General features: G+C 35.7%; 1 protein-coding gene across 5 annotated transcripts in view; it reads left to right on the forward strand.

Moving 5' to 3' along the window:
* The window catches only part of spag9b (sperm associated antigen 9b), a 40,300-nt gene extending 28,616 nt beyond the window's left edge, over positions 1-11,684 (forward strand). For all 5 annotated transcript variants that reach the window (XM_077738523.1, XM_077738521.1, XM_077738524.1 and 2 more), the window contains 14 exons: positions 43-126; positions 2,055-2,216; positions 2,323-2,494; positions 2,904-3,116; positions 3,178-3,295; positions 5,109-5,237; positions 6,154-6,234; positions 6,314-6,381; positions 6,457-6,605; positions 6,813-6,984; positions 7,073-7,186; positions 8,363-8,539; positions 9,412-9,543; positions 9,921-11,684. In XM_077738523.1, the coding sequence (XP_077594649.1) occupies positions 43-126; positions 2,055-2,216; positions 2,323-2,494; positions 2,904-3,116; positions 3,178-3,295; positions 5,109-5,237; positions 6,154-6,234; positions 6,314-6,381; positions 6,457-6,605; positions 6,813-6,984; positions 7,073-7,186; positions 8,363-8,539; positions 9,412-9,543; positions 9,921-10,039 (1,890 nt within the window). In that variant the 3' untranslated portion in view covers positions 10,040-11,684. The remainder of the gene's footprint in view (positions 1-42; positions 127-2,054; positions 2,217-2,322; positions 2,495-2,903; positions 3,117-3,177; positions 3,296-5,108; positions 5,238-6,153; positions 6,235-6,313; positions 6,382-6,456; positions 6,606-6,812; positions 6,985-7,072; positions 7,187-8,362; positions 8,540-9,411; positions 9,544-9,920) is intronic.
* Positions 11,685-23,396: the final 11,712 nt, after the last annotated feature.

The raw sequence follows: 23,396 nt of genomic DNA on the forward strand, positions 1-23,396 counted from the left end.
AAACCTTTGGCAGTATGTTGAATTGTAATTTTCTTCTCTCAGAATAATACTAGTCAAGAAAAGGTGAAGAACCTACCAGTTCCAGTCTTTCTTAGACCCCTGGATGAGAAAAATGCCTCGATGAAGGTATGTTCCCTTAGTTTTTCAACTGCTCATGAATTTACTGCGCAAGTCCAAAAGTAAATCCTGTCCTACTCCTGTAGAATGACTCCTAGTTCCATCCTGTTCCCTGTCAAAATCACTCCCCTTCCAACCACCTTTTTACTTACACCTTTAAATTGGCTATAAAATAATCAATGCATAGTTCTTGACACATATCCGTGTTTTATGTCCCGTATTTTGTCGCATATTAGCCGACTGACTCCACGTATAAGCCGTACCTTTAAAATTGCCTTAAAATCGTTGAATTTTACAATTTCTCTCGTGTAAGACGCCGCTGGTTCACAATTTTCACCTCCATATTCATGCCTTTAATAGGGAGTAGAAATGTGTTACTTTGAAGGGACAAAATCTAAAGAAAAATCTTCTCAGGTGGTATTTTTGAGATACTATTGCACATTCCTAAAGACTGTTGCCTGCACTTAGACAAATTCAAAAAGGAAGTCACGTGAGGAGTACAACTAGGAAATGTTTGAACAAGCGGAAGCTCTCATTAGGCAACAGAGGTATGAAATTAAGAATTCAAGACATTACATTTAATTTTAATCTTTTTCATTAGCCTTCTATGATTTTTTTCCATCTAATTTTTCACCCGTTTTATTTATCGCCACTGCTTCTTACCTGTTTGGATTTAAGTTCCCCTTCGGTGGTGCTTGTTGACAGACGTTTTGATAAAAACAATTCCCTTTGACGACTTTTAATGATGTTTGAAAAATTAGATGCCAAGAATCATAAAATGCCAATGAAAAATATTAAAAGTTCAATGTAGTATTGTTTTGAATTCTTAATTTTATGTTTATTAGATGTCTTCATCTGTGCTCTCTGCCTCTGTTGCCTAACATTAGCTTCCTAACACTTGCGCTTAAACACAAATATATTTTGCATGTTTATTCATTTTAATGATTTATTAAATAATTCTATGATCATTTTCTCTCATTTTTGTCTTCACACCTTTTCTACCAAATTCGGACACTATTAAATTTTTAAGGGTTTAGTAGTAGTTTTGTGAGGACCATGAAACAAATTAGAAAAATTACATCAAAATAACTGCTCTACTTACAAAATTTTCAACTTGTGAAAAAGTAGAGGTACAACTGTAAGGAAATAGTCTCGTGTCAGTACGTAGAACTTCATAAATTAGATCGGCCAACTTCAAATGGATAACGTTTTGTATGTGTTATGGTATAGGTTTACAAAAATATATGTATTAGAAACATGACTACATAGTCTTCATGCTCTCTATTGCTTATTGCTTCTTAATCACAAGCCAAAAGGGCTCTGTCGTCGCTGGTTTTCGGGTGTGTGATGTTTACTTCTTAGTTGAGCAAGTATCAATTAAAAAATTCAAGTTAATGTAAAATTCCAAAATGTTAAATGACACAACTTGCACCTCAGTATAAATCACAGGCCCAACCAAACTATAAAAGTGCAGTCCAAATCTACTATATGAATGATGTTGTATACAGTGTTCCCCCGCGACTTCGCGGTTCAGCTACCGCGGACTCAGAGCTTTGCGGATTTTTTTTGGAAAACAAAAAATACAAATATTACATTAAAACAACATATTTTACAGTTTTTTTTTTTGTTATAACATGAATTTCACTCTCTCTGCCCGTATTATATATGGTGTACTGTATACAGGGGGGTAAAACATTTTTTTAAAAAAATTGGGGGGATTTAAATTCAAATTAAGCATTTTTGAAGGGGAATCCCTACTTCGCGGAAATTCACTTATCGCGGGTGGTCCCTGTCCCCATTAACCGCGATAACCGAGGGAACACTGTACTGAAATGGTGGTTTAAAGGGAAAAAAACACTCTTCTAACAGATCACTGCCCAAAATAATAATACAATTGTCTTGATCAGACCTGGTGAACTTCTGTGTCTGTGCTTCAGCTGTGGTGTGCTGCTGGTGTGCACTTATCTGGAGGTAAAACCAGAGATGGGGGTTCCATTGTAGGCGCCAGTGTGTTTTACAGCAATGTGCCAGGACCAGAAAGCCCCAAAAAGAAAATTGGATCACAGAGCAGCCTTGAAAAATTGGATCAAGAACTCAAGGTCACTTGTAGTTGCATTTTATTTACTGCTGTCCAACAAACTAAGAAAATAAGAACAATTCAACGGAAATATCCATACCTCTTTTGCTTTTTTTTTTTACTCAAAGGAACAGCAAAAAGAACTACGACAACAGGATGAGCTGTCATCATTAGTGTGGATTTGTACCAGCACCCAGTCGACAACTAAAGCTGTTGTCATTGAAGCCAACCAGCCTGGAGTAATTCTGGACAGCTTTTACGTGTGCAATGCACATGTTCTCTGCATCACTAGTGTACCAGGTCTGTGGAGATTTCTTTTACACTGTGAAAGCCTTTCAAATCATCTCTCCTTTTATGAGTCACTGGGGCCGTTATAATGTGGTTTGAAATTGTTCGGTGCGATCTCATGTTTTCGGGACCCACTTTTAATATTACATTCCATGATAAAACCAATTAGAAGTCGTCAGCTTTTTGCGACAAGACATGCCCTCCGCTGCCCCTCTCCTCCTTTTGGTGTCATATTTTAAGAAAGCTGATGGCAACGATGCATACATTATTTTATACTTCTGGATCTGAGTTTTGATTGATTATCTTTGAATCCTTTTTGAGAAGCTTCTATCATTTAATTGGTCTGTAAAAAATCTCTGATAAGGGGCTTTTAAGTGACTGTTATAAAGAGAGGTCAATAGTACTATGCTTTATTTTTCAGGTGCACGAGAGACAGATTATCCAGCAGGGGAGGAACAAACCTTGAGTTCAGAGTCTGCAACAGTCGAAAAGGCCTGTTTGTCTGACAGAAGTAGTAGTACAGCAGTCAGTGACAGTGTGCTTGGAGGCATTACTGTGGTAGGCTGTACAACTGAAGGGGCAACGGCCATTCCTCAGACAGCAGTTAGTGCAGAGAAAGAAAATGGAGAAACGGGTAAGAAAATTTAACTTTTCCTTTACACACTCCCCTAGACTAACCGTGTGATTGGTTGTAGAGGCCACTGAGGAGAGTGGAGGGTCAGCTAATGATAAAGGATTATACAGTGAGCATGTCTTCACTGATCCATTGGGGCTACAGCAAACAGCAGAAACTTCCGCTAACTACTCTCAAAGGTAATCTGATGACTAGTTTAGAATGTGTTTAAGTAAATATAAAATGTAGAAGTGATGTAAAAGTCCGCCCATCGCCTCTGATAGTTTATGTCGAGAGTTATGTCAGAGCAAGGCCTTCTCTACTGGCCTAAAAAAATATCTGAATCATTAGACTAATTCTATTATATGTCCTTTAATGAGTATTAAATAATTCCGAATTATGTCTCATCTTACTTTGATTGGTTTTTCCCTGGTTGCACTGCCTCTAGATTGTGCTTTCATATTTAAAGCAGTGATTTTTTAAGGGCCACGTGAACGACGTCTAGACCTCCTGGCGTTTCTCCGTACAGGAATGTAGCGGTATGGCCTCTGAGTCTTCGGAAAGAGGTTCAAGGGGAACATCTTGGGAGAGGGTTTTGTGCTAGGTGGTGTCTTTGTTGTCGGACGTGACCAACAGGGCATTTTGTTTGAACACCGAGAGGTGAAGTTTGCCGATCATGTCAACATTGAACATGTGTAGCAAGCTGTCAGGAAAATAGGGCAGGAGCTTCAGCCCATGAAAAATGTTGCGAAGTAACCAACCCATAGAATAAGTGTTGGTGAGACATATTCTTGGCTCACAGGTAAAGAAAAGGAGGGAAATTTTAAAAAGACTCATAGGTTATGTTATTTTGGGGGGAGCAGAAACTTTCATTTTGGGAAAAGACTGCAACGCATGGATATTCTCTATGACAGTAGTTTTGGTATGGAAAGTAATTTTACCACAAGGTGGGTTTATTCCTAAATAATGCTATTTCATGGGTTATTATTTGTTTTCTGTATGTGTCGCAGCTGTTGCTGAAATAGATTTTATAGGCATAAGATGTAGTTATTGAGGGTTAAATTGATTCAGACGGAGCACTGCCGAAATGCATGACCCACAATTGGATTTACATGATGAAAATGATCAATTTTAGTGCGAATACCAACAACTGCAGTGATTGTCCCTAATGGAATTGTACCACTCTTAATCTGCTTTGCGGATGTATCAATAAAGCACAAAATTGAATGGAACTTGATTATTAAAGTGATAAACAGTAAATCTGCTGCCCCATTTTTATAAAGAATTTAATGAATGTGCTTCATTATAATTGACAGTACTTTTACAGTATTTATTATGAGGCTTATCATAAGTCCCATTATGAAACATTCTGGCATCCACTGAAAGGAAGCAGTAATTTAAAAATAAAGAACAATTCCTGTGCTCTGTCAAATTAGCGCTATCCACTTTAAAATGCATATTGTGATTAATTGTTTTTAATTCAGGAGAAATTTTACAATTTTTTTTATAATGCTATACATGGATGTGATTTATGTGCCACCACGACCGCTCATGACATTCTTCGCCACTTTTTGGTTTGTGGCTTCAGTACATCGCAGTATTGAAATAAAAAATGTTCATAAAAATGTCAACATTCATCATATCGTAATGTTAACGTTAATCATATCGTTATGTTACAGTCATCCAAACATGCTATAACTCATAATCGTCATGAATAATGTTCACCAACGAAATCCTTTAGTTATCGTCAACGAGAGCATATGTACCATACCGGAGAGCTCATTTCCATTTCGTACCTTGGCATTGATTTCTCAGTGAGGCTATCCATATCCAAGTCCCCAATACTTATCTATGTGCATATGCCATTCTTGATGTGTGCAATTGATTCAAAGAGGCAGACGCTGCAATACACAATTTTGCTGAATTCCCTTCCGTGATGCCGTCAAAAGCAGAGACCACCAGAACTCCATGATTTTTGACAGTGTTTGTGATTGGTATTTCTGATATTCTTAGAGAGTGTGAACTGGAGAAAGATGGTGTGAATTCTAACTCTACTGCTGAAGAGCAGAATTTGATAAGAGAAGAGGCACAGAAGATGAGTAGCGTTCTCCCCACAATGTGGCTTGGAGCACAGAATGGATGGTGAATATATATGTTTTTGTTTTTAATTTCTCATTAGATTAGATAACTTTATTCATCCGGTATTCCGGAAATTTTACTGTCACAGTAGCATGATGGTGAGAATAAAGACACAGGAAAAGACATTTTAGAAATAAATAAATAAAGAAGCGTGTTGGTGAAATTTGTGTGTGTGTGTGTGTATATATATATATATATATATATATATATATATATATATATATATATATATATATATATATATATATATATATATATATATATATACACATACACACACACACACACACATATATACATATACACATATACATATACACACACACATATATACATATACACACATATACACACACACATATACATATACACACACACAGATATACACTTATATTCACATATACACATATACACACATATACACTTATATTCACATATACACATACACACACATATACACAGATATACACATATATTCACATACACATATATTCACATACACACATATACACATATACACAGATATACACATATATTCACATATACACATATATTCACATGCACATATATTCACATATACACAGATATACACATATATTCACATACACATATACACATATACACATACTTACTACACACGTATATACACACATATATACACGTATATACACACACGTATATACACACACGTATATACACACACGTATATACACACACGTATATACACACACGTATATACACATGTTTACACACACATGTATACACACACGTATATACACACACATGTATACACACGTATATACACATGTATACACACACATATATACACACATATATATATATACACACACATACATACACATTAATATTCCGTTTTGTGAATAGAAATTTAATCAGTGAGATCATTGTATTTCCCCAGTGTGTATGTCCATTCATCTGTGGCTCAGTGGAAGAAGTGTCTCCATTCTATAAAGCTGAAAGACTCAGTGCTTGGCATAGTGTAAGTTAATTTTGATATTTGCTCTTTTACCTGGAAAGCTCTGCCACAGAGACTTTTTGATATGTTGTTTCTGCCATAGACATGTAAAAGGTCGTGTTCTGGTCGGACTCTCTGATGGAACGTTGGCCATCTTTCACCGTGGAGTTGGTGAGCGGATATAAACTTTCACTGTTATTATCTACATAAAGTAACACTGTTTTTCTTCCTTTCTTTTTTTTTTAGATGGACAATGGGATCTGACCAACTACCACTTACTCGATTTAGGGAAACCCAACCACTCAGTCCGCTGCATGACTATAGTGCATGATAAGGTGTGGTGTGGTTTCAAGAACAAGATCTATGTGGTGCACCCCAAAGCTATGAAGATAGAGGTAAAAAAAAGTCTAATTTTGAGTGTTTGAAAGTCTTTACGTGAATTACCTACCAGCATTGAATCGTTTTTTTAGCAGAAGGATTTGATTAAATTAATCAAGCTCATAAAATATTCATTCGTTCATTTACCATACTGCTTATCCTCACAAGGGTCGTGAGATCCCAAAATTGATAATTCCAAAATATATGTTTATCTTACCATGCAGAAATCATTTGACGCACACCCTCGCAAAGAGAGCCAGGTGCGTCAGTTGGCATGGGATGGTGATGGTATCTGGGTGTCCATAAGACTGGACTCTACACTTAGGCTCTTTCACGCCCACACTTTCCAGCACCTACAGGATGTGGATATTGAGCCTTATGTCAGCAAGATGTTGGGTTGGTTAAATGGTCTATGTATCCACTATCTGACCTGGGTTCACAGTCACAGTTGCCTTTTAATACGATAATTTTCACACTTTGTTAGGTACCGGGAAACTGGGCTTCTCATTTGTGCGCATCACAGCTCTCATGGTGTCTTGCAATCGTCTTTGGGTCGGTACCGGCAATGGAGTGATTATTTCCATCCCTCTGTCAGAGAGTAAGTATTTAATTTAAAGATTTTCTGACCTATCTAAGCTCATTTGAAAAAAATGATAAAAATACAGTCTTTAGATTCCTACTTGACAGTGTTTGATTTCTATGTTTAATAAAACACTATACATTTCATAGCCTTTTCTTCTTTGAGGGATGAACTGTTTTCGGTCCAAGTTAATAAGGGACGTTGGTCAGACTTCAATTATGTATGTTTACCATAGCTGTTAAAATTTTCTCTCATGGGCCACGGTCAATATGTTAAGGTTCTCGTCCAGACCAAATAATCAAGTCCAGTTTACTGGGAAAATTTTACTTTATTTTCTGGTCTATAGGGCGCAACTAAACGACTTCAATTTTCTCAAAACGCAGTGTGGCTTATAATCCGGTGCTCCTTATATATGAATCAATATTGTTTACCGTATTTTCACGACTATAAGGCGCACCGCATTATAAGGTGCACCCTCAATGAATGACATGTTTTCCATATATAAGGCGCACTGTCTATTTTGGAGAAAATTTAAGACTTTTAAGTGCGTCTTATAGTCGTGAAAATACAGTAATTATTGTTGACTTCCAGGTATGAAGCTTTCACTACACAGTAACCAGCCATTGTTGATGTTTTGGATTTTTTTGTATAAAATCTTGCAGTGGGGGAGGAGCTATATGATGGAAGATTTTGTAAACTAAGATGGCATCTGCATATTTAACAGTGTTGTTTCAGTTCAGGCGTTTGTGTTTTTTTAATATCCGACAGTGGTGGTTTTTCGTTTTTGGTTTTCATTTTTTTTCTCATATATAAGGCACACTGGATTATAAGGCGCACTGTCTATTTTGGAGAAAATTTAAGACTTAAGTGCGTGAAAATACGGTAATCTTTATAAAATTCCTTTTAGCACAGCTCCATCTAGTTTATGTATGATTATTTTATATTTTTACAGACATGTACAGCTACACTATAAAAACCTTGTGTGAGAACACAAAGCACATTTTCAAGATATATGCATCTCGGAATGTCTGTGTCATAGTTGGAATGAAAGCTTAGCTATTAGCTTGGAAGACATAACCTACTACTACTATTATTATGACATACTATCTTGATAAAGGGTGTGATGGGACACTTAAAAGAACATTTGAACTTTCTCAACTGTCTAAATTAATGATGATTTTTTTTTTTATCAAGGTACCATGCTAACCAAGGGAGATAGTGCCCAACCAGGAAGTGCAATTCGCGTCTACGGCGATGAGAACAGTGACAAAGTAGCAGCAGGGACATTTGTTCCATACTGCTCCATGGCCCATGCCCAGCTCTGTTTCCATGGACATCGTGATGCCGTTAAGTTCTTCACTGCTGTACCAGGTAAACAAAGTGCCAACAAGCTTTTAATGTGGCTAAATGTGTGTATGTATGTATGTTTATGGATATGTATATGTATGTACAGTGGTACCTCAACATACGAGTGGCCCGACAGACGAGCAATTCGAGATACGAGTAAAATTTCGGGCAAATATTTATCTTGAGATACGAGACAAATTTTGATATATGAGCAGACAGCGGACGCAATATTTTTTTCCCGTTGGCCTGTCAGCTCCCGTTGGCAGAGAGATCGCTAATACAAGACTACTTCTCGTTGGCAAGTAGTCGCGCGTTATCCTATTGTGAGGACATTTGTGTGCATCATTTTGGGAATATTTTGAAGGGAATACAAATTCAAACAACCCTCTATTGACTGCAAGTCAGAATGGGGGCGGGGCAAAAAGAGCCAACCCGAGAGAAGAAAGGTATCAAATTGTCAAGCAAAATTAGAATTAAGTTTAGTGTTAGGTTCGGTTAAACTTATTTTTGAGTGTGTCTGCATCGTAATCCATGTTCATTTAAATTTGTTTGTTACAATCGGGTCGTACGAGCCCCCCTTTCTCTCTGCCCGTCCCCCCCCCCCCCCCCCTTTCGAAATCTGTATGATTTTAATACTATTAAACACATTTTAGTAATCTTAAACCACTAGTTATGTGTTACTTTGTTAATATACGGCCAATTAGAACCAATAAAACATTTTTTCCAATCCAATATCCTGTATCTGTTCCACCCCCAGCGATACAACTGTGTTGTATCTATTTACGTTGTATACTTTTATGTTCCAGCACTAGTCGATATCTTTATTTATGTTTAACGCGAGATCCCAAGTTCATTGGAAGTGTGATTGTACAGAAAGTTGTGTGTTGGTGTTTCAGGTCATACCCTTCCATCAACATCTAGCTGTGGAGATTCATCAGGGGACAGAAACTCTGAAGCCCCACCAAATATTGGAACCAAGACAATGTTGGTGATGAGTGGTGGAGAAGGTTACATTGACTTCAGGATGGGTGAGTTTGCTGCCTTGCTAGTAGTTTATTGGGACATAGCGATAAATTCATTTACAATGAGAACAAAACTTTTTTATCTCTTTTTTTCTGACAAGACGTGCCTGAGCTATTCTAATGTACTCACGGGTTACAGTGGATATATACTAGGGTCTGAAAAATATGGTAGTTATTGAAATACTTATTTTGTGTTTCTTTGATTCTTGGGGCTAAAACTTTGATGAGAATGACTTTGTATTGTAAAAATTGTGTTTTAAATTAGAAGATTTTCAGTTAGTGGTGTGCCATGACATTTTTGCAATGCAAAAAGTGGGCAACAGTTCAAAAATGGTTGGGAAACAATGTGATATGGTATATCCCACATCTTTTTGTTTCTCCAGGGGATGAGGAGGGTGAAGCGACTGAAGGCGAAGATGCACCTTTAAAACTTCCGTCGTCCCAGTCAATAGCTGAGCGCAGCCACCTCATCGTCTGGCAGGTCTTAGATAACGGAGAATGAACTCTGATCTCGGACCCCTCAGGCCTGCCGTAAGCACTTTGTTTTTAAAACCAAACATTAACATGTTATTATTTCTCGTGCTTTGTTTTTTTTTTTTTTTTGGCCCAACATTTTAATAGTCAAATGTTATTTATTTCTTGAACTGTTTTACTTCACATTCATAAACTCATAAAGAAACAGGTAAAGCTTTTTAATAGAATATATATCTATAAAAACATGCAATACAGTATACAGGTATCCCCAGTTTGTGCCTTTGGTGTGACATAAACATCAAACTGAAACCTCTTTTGACAAATAAACGAGAATGTTGCATACAGACTTGTGCTAAGGAGGAGCCTAACCAAATACAGTAAATTACGAAAGACAAATTCACTGTTGTGCACAAGTTTCTTAATAATTTCGAATTCTGACAGCTGGAAAATATCTAGAAATATGAAAAAAAGTGTGCGGAGTGAGCAATTTTTTATGAAGAATTTTACCAATGTGAGACAACTTTGTGTTCTGTCTTGTTTTAGTTTTTCGTTATTTTAGTTACACTTTTTTTTTTAAATACATGATGGAAGTAAGACTATTTTTAGTTTAGTTTGTGTACTTTGCAGCTCAGCTTTGACCTTAACTCATGAAAAGACAATTCTGTATAAATTATCATTTGTTTTTTGTTTTGGAAAAACAATGTATACATTTTTCGCCCTTCTTCAGTTAGTTTGTTCACCATGCTGAGACTTTTAAAATCATTCTAATAGTCCTCCAGCTGCCACTTGCTTTTTACAGTCTGCAATAAGTTTTGTCTTGAAAGAATGTTACTTTTGCTACCAAAGGATTATTAATAAAAGCTTGCCACTTGCTGAAATAACAATCGCGTGACATGAGAATGTTGCACCGTAAATAAATATCATCAGCCTCTGAATGTAAACTTGCAAAAATCTTGGTGTACGTACAGTTAGATTGATTTTCTGGAGTTGAGGCAGAAAATGCTTATGTTTTGATTCTGATGTTGACGCTGATGGAGTGGATCAATCTCAAACTTCTACATATTTTACAGCAATTGAAAAAAAAACCTGCAGAATATTTACTATTTTTATTTGAATGGGCTTTTATACCTCTTTGATGGTGGTCTAACAATTTTTTTTCTGGCCTCTGTAACTGACATTGCAATGATTTCTTTGTTTTGTATTTAACAATTTAAGTATTGGTTTCCGGCTCCAGTCTAGCCGTTTCAGTATTTATTTAATTGCCTCAGCCTTTACAATTCACAGTGTATGTTTGTAAATTAAAAAAAATAATAATTTAGTATGAATGAAATGTGACAATGGCTTTGGGCTATTTCTATTTAAAAATACAAAATAAAAATAAAAAATGGTAATGGCCAACATAACTTAGCTATGCACAATATATGCAGGGAGAGATGTGAATTGTGGTGTATTCCAAGCAATAGGTTTTCTAAATATGGTCAAAAAAGTCAAAGAATTTCATCGATTCAATACTGAGTACTTCGTCTGGCCACTTTATTGTCCAATCTTTTCTGCAAAGTGATTGTCTGAAACTTCACAGGGACCTGTTCCAAGTTAGCAATCTTCTAAATGTATTCATTATCATTCTCGCCTTACTTCTTTTTAACAATCAATTAAAGTATATTTTGTTGGCAGAGTTTGTGTTATTTTTTTTTATTCTCCTCTTACCACAGTGGTTTCAGATCTACAAGCTAGTCCCTCTACTGTAATGTTATTTTAGCATATCAGCAATTAGATTTCAATTGGATAACTTTATTCATCCCGTATTTGGGAAATTTCTTTGTCGCAGTAGCAAGAGAGTGAGGATGCTGAAATAGGAAAGGCATTTTAGACATAAATAGATAGGTGATAAGTTAATAAATAAATACATGAATAAATATGTAACCATGTTGCTGAGATATATATATATATATATATATATATATATATATATATATATATATATATATATATATATATATATATATATATATATATATATATATATATATATATATATATATATATATATATATATATATATATATATATATATATATATATATATATATATATATATATATATATATATATATATATATATATATATATATATATATATATATATATATATATATATATATATATATATATATATATATATATATATATATATATATATATATATATATATATATATATATATATATATATATATATATATATATATATATATATATATATATATATATATATATATATATATATATATATATATATATATATATATATATATATATATATATATATATATATATATATATATATATATATATATATATATATATATATATATATATATATATATATATATATATATATATATATATATATATATATATATATATATATATATATATATATATATATATATATATATATATATATATATATATATATATATATATATATATATATATATATATATATATATATATATATATATATATATATATATATATATATATATATATATATATATATATATATATATATATATATATATATATATATATATATATATATATATATATATATATATATATATATATATATATATATATATATATATATATATATATATATATATATATATATATATATATATATATATATATATATATATATATATATATATATATATATATATATATATATATATATATATATATATATATATATATATATATATATATATATATATATATATATATATATATATATATATATATATATATATATATATATATATATATATATATATATATATATATATATATACACACACACACACACACACACACACACACACACACACATACATATATATACATACATATATAGAAGCACATATATACATAAACATACGCGTGCATAAGAATTTGGTAGGTCCTAACCCACAGACATTTTTGGTTAAAGGGCCTGACAGCTGATGGGAGGAAGGATCTGATTTCAGTAACATCACATTTAGGTCACGATAACATCCCTCAAACATTTCTGCATCAAGCTGAAGTGGAATTACCTTTCTGATTACAGTCATACCTCTACTTACGAAATTAATTGGTTCCAAGACTTTTTTTGTTCATATATCTTACTTACTGTTCATCCTTGTTAGGGTTGTGGGGGTCTCTGGAGCAAACCCCAGCTAAATTTGCGTAAAGCCAGAATACACCTGAGGCTGGTTGTCAGTCAGCCGTAGGGCATAATTGGAGTTAGTGTGCCACTGTAGTGTTAGGGGAGAATGAGGTTTGTGGGCACATGTGCCAGATGTCACACTAGACCACAAGAGGGTGCTGTGCTTGTGATTGATTTTATTTTTATTATTATTATTTTTATTATTTTTAAATATGCACTTCTCTAGTGGGCGGCCTGGCGGGTGAGTGGTTAGTGCGTCAGCCTCACAGTGGTGAACTAGGTCAAAGTCCACCTGTGTGGAGTTTACATGTTCTCCCCCAGGGGTATATTTAAAAAAAAAAGTGAGTACAGAACTGTTGATATTGTGACAACGAAGCCCAACTTGTGTTTTTTGACTAAATAACCTTAAAGTTAACATCCACCTAGCTAGCTCAAAACTGGCTTGTCCTCTTACATCCCAATGATGAGACCTCTAAAAAGATTTTGTTTTGGCCTAAAAGAGACAAATAGACTGGATCAAATCTTACTCTCATTTGATATACTAATAATACCTTGGCAATCGACTGGTCAATCATGATTGACGTGTTGATCACCCCTGCTCAATACATAGTTAAAAAAGGCTCCTTTTTGCAGCATATTCAGATCATTACACACTTTACAATTAAATTATAACATGTCTACAATGCTGTTAAACCACAACAGCCATTTTTCCGTATTGTGTAAAGGTCAAGAACACTAACACTAACACACTAACACTAACACAGAAGTTTCATTTTCTGAACCACAAGTGAGGCTAGGGTAACAGAGGGTGCTGGGGTCTATCCCAGCTGACTTCGGGCCAGAGGCGGGGGACACTCTGAACTGGTGGCCGGCCAATCGTAGGGCACAAGGAGATGACAACCATGAATCCTCACATCCATACCAAGGACAATTCAGTGTCCAATCAGCCTACCATTCATGTTTTTTGAATGTGGGAGGAAACCAGAGTACCCAGAGGGAACCCACGTACGCCCGGAATTGATTTATTATGTGAATAGTATAGCTTAAATGTTTATTTCATGCCCTTAATAGCAACTTCCTTTGTCCTTGCCCCTCTATTTCAAAATTCCGCGTCACCCACCTTATATTCCACCAAGCAGACGTAGATATTGATTGAAGAGCGAGACGATTTATCCGTCCCATCTGCACACAAAAACAAAACGTGGCTATACACGTGAGAAACCGTACACTTTTCTTCATTTGTGACAAATGAGTTTACATGGATTTCAAGATGGAAAAGCCATGACAACGGCAACTAAAAATGACATTACATCATTGAAGCGTGTCATCAGTCAATTGTCTGGGGTTGAAATTATTACTCTGACAAATGTCCACTTAAAGGCTTAGCCGCGATTGGTATTACACAACAGAACACTTACTACCACTTATTGTGAAGTGTGGGACAGAATACATGCAGTAACATCTGAAATAATAGAAGCCTTACAGTTGGCGCGGACAAGGGAGATGGTGCTCAAACCAAAACTTTAATGACTTAAGCAGGATCTTAGAAAATAACAAAGACTTAGAAATAAAATCACAACCAAACCTGACAGGGGGAGTGATAGATTTACCACTCAGTACTCCCAAGTTTATTGATTAATCCAACATGCGTAAGCAAAAACAAAATCTGTTACTATAATAACAATTAAGGTATTTAACAATAATAGAAAGAGGAAACTAAAAATAAACTGTCTGAATTAAAATAATCATGCCTTCATTTGGCATAACAATTACATAAAGAAGCATGAGGTGCGTCACAATGTAGTAACACTATGTGTTACTACATTGTGACGCAGTGTTCCTGGAAGTGATTGATGTCCATCTGCTGGTAGCAAGAGTCCTTGACGACTCCTCGCTGCAAACCCAGATCAACAGTCCTCGGAGCCCGGGACTGGGTGAGGTGTCAGATAAACAGTCCTTGTGAGAGGACTAGGGGACTAGTTACGACCCGAGTTCTCTTCGGACAATTGAAAAGAATGGTTTAACAAAAAAATCATTAAATACACACATCTATAATAGTATTACAGAATAAACCCATCAATTTGATTAAAAACGTCTTATACATGAAGTGTTTACTTGAAGTACAAACCCTTAATCTATTTTTTGTAACCCTCAAGTGTACATAAATAAAGTGCCTTAGTCTTTACTGCCATTGATTACAATGGGTCTCGTTGGCATGCCTGGGCCAGCTGCGATAATCCCGATTGTGACTTTTCACTGCCCATAACCTTGGCAGTGGCTGCATCCTGGAAAAAAATGGCCTTCTAACTCTAAAATATTTAATCAATTTGAATTACCCTTCACCTGATCAATCATATTCTCATTAATGTGCAGCGCACAACCCACAACTGTACGAGCAAGATTACCGGTCAAGCTTACAAACTGAACAGTTTTATTGCACAAGTCTCAGTAAAAAATATTTTACTGCCTTGTAAGAGGATCAAGAGGCATTCAAAGTGGAGCTACATCAACTACCAGTTGGTTTGAAAGCTTGCTGTGCTGTCATTGTTCTTGTTTTAAAAACAATAGAACCAGGAAAACATACTTTTTTTGCTAATATTGATTTTTATTCAAATGCCTACTATGAAGACCCGAATAATAGTAGGCACTGTAATAATAGTAGGAAGTGAAAAATTCCAAATGATCTAATAATAGTAGGCACCGGAATAATAGTATGCAGTGGAAAATTCCAAAAATAATGAATATTAGTAGGCATGCGATAATTAGTGTCTAAACAGATTCGATGCATAGAATTAAAGCTATGATGGAATATTTATTATAAAATCATAACAAGGACAATCATTATTATTTTAATCAACAGTTTACTAGTAGTATGAAACAAAATAATATGTTTAAATTCCACAATTAGCTACAAATTAAAGTCCTGATGATCGATTGATTACATACTGCAAGACAACGGATAATCGTGTTGAAACGTTGTATTACAGTTGCAAATAATTGCTGCAATGAATTGCGTATAACGTAACTCTCGTATATATTAGGCCTACCAATACATTGTAATTATGTAGATTGCAACTCTACCAGTGGCAATTGCACGTTCTTACTAGTATGTTAGTAAAAACAGCACGTGTGCTTTACACGTAGAAAGTTAATGACATAGAACAATGTTGCTGCTGCACGGACTTAATTGAGGCAAAAATTAATAATCGTAGGCACCCGAATAAGAATCGTAGGCGTCGGGTCTTCATAGTATACAACAAGAGAATGGGCCCGGGTGCCCACATTTTTTTTAATGACTTTTTTCTCATCTTATTTTTTTGCAACCGCTACATCCTCATTAGGATCGTGGGGGGTGCTGGAATGTACCCCAGCTGACTCCGGCCGGGCCAGAGGCAGGGGACGCCCTGAATTGGTGGCTAGCCGATCGCAGGGCATCAGGAGATGGACAACCATTCACACGCATACATAGGGGAATTTAGAGTGTCCAATCAGCCTACCATGCATGTTTTTGGAATGTGGGAGAAATCTAGAGTACCCAGTGGAAACCCACCCACACAGGCTCAAGGAGAACGTGCAAACTTCACACAGGTGGACCGACTTGGACTTGAACCCAGGACCCCGGAGCTGTGAGGCTGAAGCGCTAACCACACCAACGGGCCGCTGATCGATCTTCCTAAACATCTCATTTTGAAGGGAATAGGTGGGATTGGTAATTAGAAATGGCACTGATGTCCTTATTTTTTTTGGGAGAGTCATTCCCTGCTTTTTTTTTAACAAAAACAAGAGCTTGGAAACGAACATAAGAAAATAGGGAGAAAGCAATGGAAAAACAATAACAAGTTAGTCCTAACACACCTGCTCTATGTTTAACATATTTTTTTACTTGTGGATGAGAGTTCCTTTGCTTCCGATTAAATGCCATCAAGTAAATTAGATTAGATTAAATTAGATAACTTTCTTTTTCCTGTATTCTGGAAATGTCATTGTCACAGTAGCAAGTGGGTGAGAATACAGACACAGAAAAAGACATTTTAGACATAAATACATATAAAATATAAACTGGCAAGCCCCTGTGCAATGCCAGAGAATTCTTTTTCACACGGATGGTGGTGGGTAGGAGGTTGTAGGTCATGAGGCTAAGTGGCTAACTACTACTCACAGGGGAAATATGGAAGCAGATGAAGAGGGATTACAATTAACTTCGTTTGGGTCATATTATTATCTATGCAAGACAGCCAATCACACATTAATGTCTGTGTGTGTGAGTAGTGAAAAAAAAATTGAACGAATCTGGATAAATACTATTTAGTGATAAATGTTGGCTGTTCTTGAGCCCTTTGGAATGAGTGAACTATTCTGTATACTGCCAAAGACGTCCAAAGAAAATAAAGGTTGTTTTCCTCTTATTCTGACCTTTGGTGACATCCTTTACATGAACAAACACACACACAACCGTCATCATAAAGATTTTTCTGTGCTGCACTGTGAGTGCAGTGGTGATTTATACACTCCTGCTTGTGTCTCAATAATGCATGATTAATGATCCAAGTGTGAAACAGAACACTGAGTGAAAATTAGAAGACTAGAGCTCTCCATCCAAAAATATACAAGAGCAGATTCTGTTGACGTTTTAGAAGAAGACTCTATTCCTAAATAGTATTTCAATTGTATGAGGTTATTATAGATGCTTTTTATGTGTCACATGTGTAGTTGCAATAGAATTGTTATAGGTGTCGCTATTAATATATATATATATATATATATATATATATATATATATATATATATATATATATATATATATATATATATATATATATATATATATATATATATATATATATATATATATATATATATATATATATATATATATATATATATATATATATATATATATATATATATATATATACATACAGAGAGAGAGGCTATTTTTCTAAATAATTAATAATATTAAAGTAAAATAATAATTAATATTTCAATTGTATGAGGTTAATATTGATGATTTTTTCAAAGACCTGTGACTGAAAGACTATTGCTAAATTTAAGGGATATGTGTTTTCATCCACGGCGATTGGATTATGAATCAACATAAACACCTCTCATTCGGAATACAATCAGAATCAGAATTGGCTTGATCAGGTTAAAATCTTCTAAATCAGGGGTGGCCAGCCCGCGGCTCGTGAGCCGCATGCGGCTCTTTGCCCGGTTTCATGCGGCTCTTACGTCCATATCAAAGTTTGTATTTGTGTTTTATTTTTATTTGCGTGTGCGCTTCGCTTGAGTTCAATACGGTATTTTCGTCCAATGCGCATGTGCTTGGGATGAAAATACCTCAAAGTTTCCCAGTAGGAGCAAGGTCATTTGAGTAAACGTTTTTAACAGAGTGGGAGAGCTCCCGTGAACCAGAAGCAACAATGAACAGCGTCGCGCACACAAAAAGTATCCCAAAGATCGAGCGTGCTCACCCGAGTGCTCACCCGGGAGCAGCCAATAGGAGAGCGAGGTGTACACCCACGTGGTGGGCGCGCTATAAAAGCCATTCATAATAAATGACAGCTCACAAGGAGCGAATGTTGCGAAAAAATAGGCTCTGATTTTATGACAGAAGTCCCACTAAGTAACATGCATAGTAAAAGAAAAAACACTATTGTAAATTATTATATTTTTGTTTGTGGACTTGGTTGAACTGAGAGTTTGTCTGTGTGAGACAGTGCACACAATGTTCATTGTTGATAATGACTGGCCTGTGCTGTTAGTACTGTAGGAGTCAATTTATTTCATTACTATGCTGGTGTGTGACATTTACAATAAATCTGGCTGAGCAAAGGTATGTGTGTGATGTGGCTCTTTGCGGTAACACAGTAAAAAATGTGGCTCTTTGCGGTAACACAGTAAAAAATGTGGCTCTTGGTCTCTGACTGGTTGGCCACCCCTGTTCTAAATGGTGTGTACATTTTTTTTAATCCGTTTGCCATTTAAATTGGAAGCTATGCAGGAGGAAGGGAAACAATATTTGTGCTGATGAGATGTATGTATACTTAAATTCTTTTCCTGACCCCAATTTTGATCTGGCCCAATTTGTGATTAATGGCTTTTCACATAGGCATGGAATCAGTCACCACTTCCCTGTGACATTCTTCTCAAGCAGTTGGCTGATTTCAAGCTTTAAACTCCTGTGGGTGTCTTTTTTATGCACGTCACCCAAATGCAGTAGTTCTGCAGGAGTTTAAAATCAGCCCAATCTTCTTCATGGCTCACATTTTACATATAAGATATTTAAAGTATGTCACAACATTAATGCATAAACCAAACACCATTTACTTTCAACAAGTCGGGACCATTGATATAGATAATTATTGTGACATTACATGACATTTCAATTACTATATTAAATCTTACAATGGTATTGTAATCTCACACTCCTACCTGGCATCAATTTACAGTCATATTTTATGTCAAATGTGTAAAACTAAATAAAAGGTCTTGTCTTAAAATGATTCAAACCGAAAGGCTCAGAATAAGCGTAACAATAGTACTTTCCGATCACCATTTAAATCAACAGAATGTGACTGCAGTGCATTGTTTAGTCATCCTGACAGTGTGATTACTGAACTGAACTGCACTCAGTATAAAATTCAAGCCAAAGAGCAATGTGATAATCAAACTCCTCCTCTTATCCCTAGAGATTACAGGCATTGAGTGCTGATGTAGTTGCATGCATGCATGCAAGCGAGCCCGGAAAACGACACAATTTTGTCTGTTCTAAGGGATTCTATTTTGTCTATCTTATCACCTTTGCACAAAATCCTGTAAAAGGACATTCATCAGCGAAATATGGCTCGTCCCTCTCTTGTTATGCCAAAAGCGGAATGTGTCAGCTTTAAGAACCTGAATGGGCTGAAATTTCTGTCACCAGAAAATGAATCTCATTTATGCTTGAAAAGTATAAAAAAAACATTTAAAATGATAAACGCTGACGCAAAATGGTATAATAATTGGATAGTGCATTGTCCATTTTGAATCATTTGATTGAAAAACTAAATCTGAAAAATGTGATTTGAGATTTAATTCATAACGTTGACACTTTAACATAATTTGATTCTCAGTTTTAGCTCTCGCCATTCTAATTCTGTACATGATTTGATATTAATTCATTCTTCAATGGTTTTGGTGAAAGGGTAAATGAGCTTTCATTTGTTTATCACTTTTTCCACTTTCAAGGTACATTACTCAAAAGGGTTTGGACACAATGGTCTCCTCATTCACTGACTAATAACAGCATCAGAAACAATGGGGGCTCTGCATAAAAGGAACACTTAGACATAGTCACAAGGAATGAGGATCAAATTCGCAACTGTTCTGTTGGGAGATGACCACTTTATTACCAGTGTCATGCTGCTGACACTTTTAAAACTACTTTTAAAATTGTTTGAAAAGCATATTAGGTGTAAGACTAGGCTGTAGGTAACACAACTTTCCTTGCCTTAAAGCAGGAGTGTCAAACTCCCTTTGGTCTGCGGGTCGAATACAGCTTAATTTGAGATCAAGCGGGCCGGACCAGTAAACTCATTGCAAAATGACATAGAACTAACAATAAGCCCACTTTTTTCCTTTGTATTAGTCACTACTACTAATAATTAGTGCATAGAATGAGTAAATTATCAAAATGTTTATTAAAAGAATTTCGTTTTTACATTATGAACAATATATTATGAACAAGAGAATAACATAAATAAATGTCAATAAATGTTGTCTGCCCATACTAAAACACTGCGCCCCTGGCGGATAATATAAGAACTACACATTTTAAAGAAAATTCATATTTTTTTATACAATGCAGCTTGCTTCCTCGGGCTGTACCAAACCACCAGACGGGCCGGATCCGGCCCGCGGGCCGTATGTTTGACACCACTGCCTTGAAGTCTCACTATCACCTCACAGGGTACCTAACTAAATTTGATAAATTGGACTTCACTGAGGCGCAACCCATTGACCTTTCATTCATTTCCCGTTCCCCTTGTTCTCACAAGAGGGTCATGGGGGTGCTGGATCTCAGCCAATTTAGTGAGAGGTACAGCCTCAATTGGCTGCTAGCCAATCCCAGGCCACTAGGCGGGACATTTTATGGGGTCAATCAGCTTACCATGCATGTTTTTGGGATGCAGGTGGAAGCCGGAACACCTGGAGGAAACCCACAGAAGCATGGGGAGTTAACACACATTTCAGTGTGTGATGTAGAAATGCTAATCACTGGATTACCGTGCCGTTAATTCATTAAAATAATTCATATCCTTCTGTATAAATTAAAACTATGCTAAAAAAAGAAACCCCAAAAATGTATAATCTGGAAAATAAGATATGTTCTGCATAAACATAAATTAGTACAGGGGTGGGCAACCCTAGGATCTGGAGCTGCATGTGGCTCTTTAGCGTTGCCCTGATGGCTTTCTGGAGTTTTTTTTAAAAATATTTGAAAATGGAAAATGGGGGATAGAAATATATTTTTGTTATAATATGGTTTCTGTAGGAGGGCAAACATGACACAAATATTTTTAATGTTTTCTAATGCTGTAAGATTGTGTAGAATAAATACAGAATACCCAGAGAAAGCCCATGCAAGTCTGGGGTGAACATGCAAACTCCACACAAGAAAGTCTGGACCCTGGGTTCAAACCCTCTTTCACAGCCATGAGGCCCATGCACTAACTACTGAACTACTTACTGGGCCACCTTCATGAAAACAATGAAACATAATTCATTAATATCGTAATGAATTTAAACTTGAAGCACATCCTACAACAGCGAAGTCACTCTCTTCCCCTCACTGCAGGGAAATAAACATTTAATCATGATTGCTCATTAGGTTTTTGTCGCCAAATTGGTCATTTTGATCGTAGGTTTTCGCGGTTAATGTACGCCAGACGCGATGAATGAAAAACTGCGAAGTACGGTATACAGTGTTCCCTCGCTACTTCGCGCTTCAGCTATCGCGGACTCAGAGCTTCACGGATTTTTTTCAAGAAAAAAATAAATAAAAAATGTAAAGATATGAAATTAAAATGATAAATTGCATCATTTTACAAGAGGTGGAAACAAAATCTTCAATAAGAATTAGTAATTGCATCAAAAAAAAAGGCCAAAGAAATGGTCAATAACATGGTGAGAGTTCAGGAATTGCATTGATGACGTCATGGCTGTTCACAACTCCCAATAACGATGTTTCTTACGTGCAAAAAAACTGCAGAAGATCCTCCATCCGGACTACTATGATGTTTTTGCTTGGTGGTCCTTTTGTGCACATGTTAGACGTTTCTTTAAGCATTTTTGAAGGGGCACCCCTACTTCGCGGAAATGCACTTATTGCGGGTGGTCCCGGTCCCCATTAACCGTGATAACCGAGGGAACACTGTAGCACTATTTAAGAATAAATGAAAACATTTTAGTTTTGTTTTCTCACTCAAGTGCTGAGTCCAAGTAGCTAAAGAAGGACAGGGGAGTCGTTTCCGCGCGCTAGCTTCAATGTGGATTTTCACTTTTCTATGAACTATCTACATTGTATCTAAAGCAGTGATTTTTAACCTTGTTGGAGCTACCAAACCCCACCAGTTTCACATCCGCATTCACCGAACCCTACTTCAGTGTAAAATTAAATGTATTTTTTTTCTTCAAATTCAAGATATATAAATACCTCGCAGCACTGATTGGCCAAGTAATGTCACATGATCATCTGCAGCCAGTGATAGTTAAGCGGGGCATGTTATCATGAATAGACATGATGAGTCGATGTGTCTTGACCTCAGCGGCAGAGAGTCCTCCGAACCCCTGAAACCGACTCACCGAACCCAGGTTAAGAACTAGTGATCTAGATGGAATTAAAAGCTAGCATTAAACATTATTCACTCTACACATGACTGACCATGACTTCTGGCTCATTCATTAATCTTTCTAATCCTAGTCCTGCCTCAGCCTGCCATGTGTGTCTTTGACATTTGTCAGAAAAATAGCACTTAAGTGGTACTTTAACTGTGAAGGGAAAAAAGGAGGTGTATGCGCGTAAGAATAGTTGCCATGGCTACATTGACATCATGTCTGACAAACAACAGAACTGAAGGCTTTTTTTCCATTAGAGGGTTCGTTGGGACTTAATTTGGGACAAGTTTTATGAA

Source organism: Stigmatopora nigra, chromosome 18 (genome assembly GCF_051989575.1).
Source record: "Stigmatopora nigra isolate UIUO_SnigA chromosome 18, RoL_Snig_1.1, whole genome shotgun sequence".
NCBI lineage: Eukaryota > Metazoa > Chordata > Actinopteri > Syngnathiformes > Syngnathidae > Stigmatopora > Stigmatopora nigra.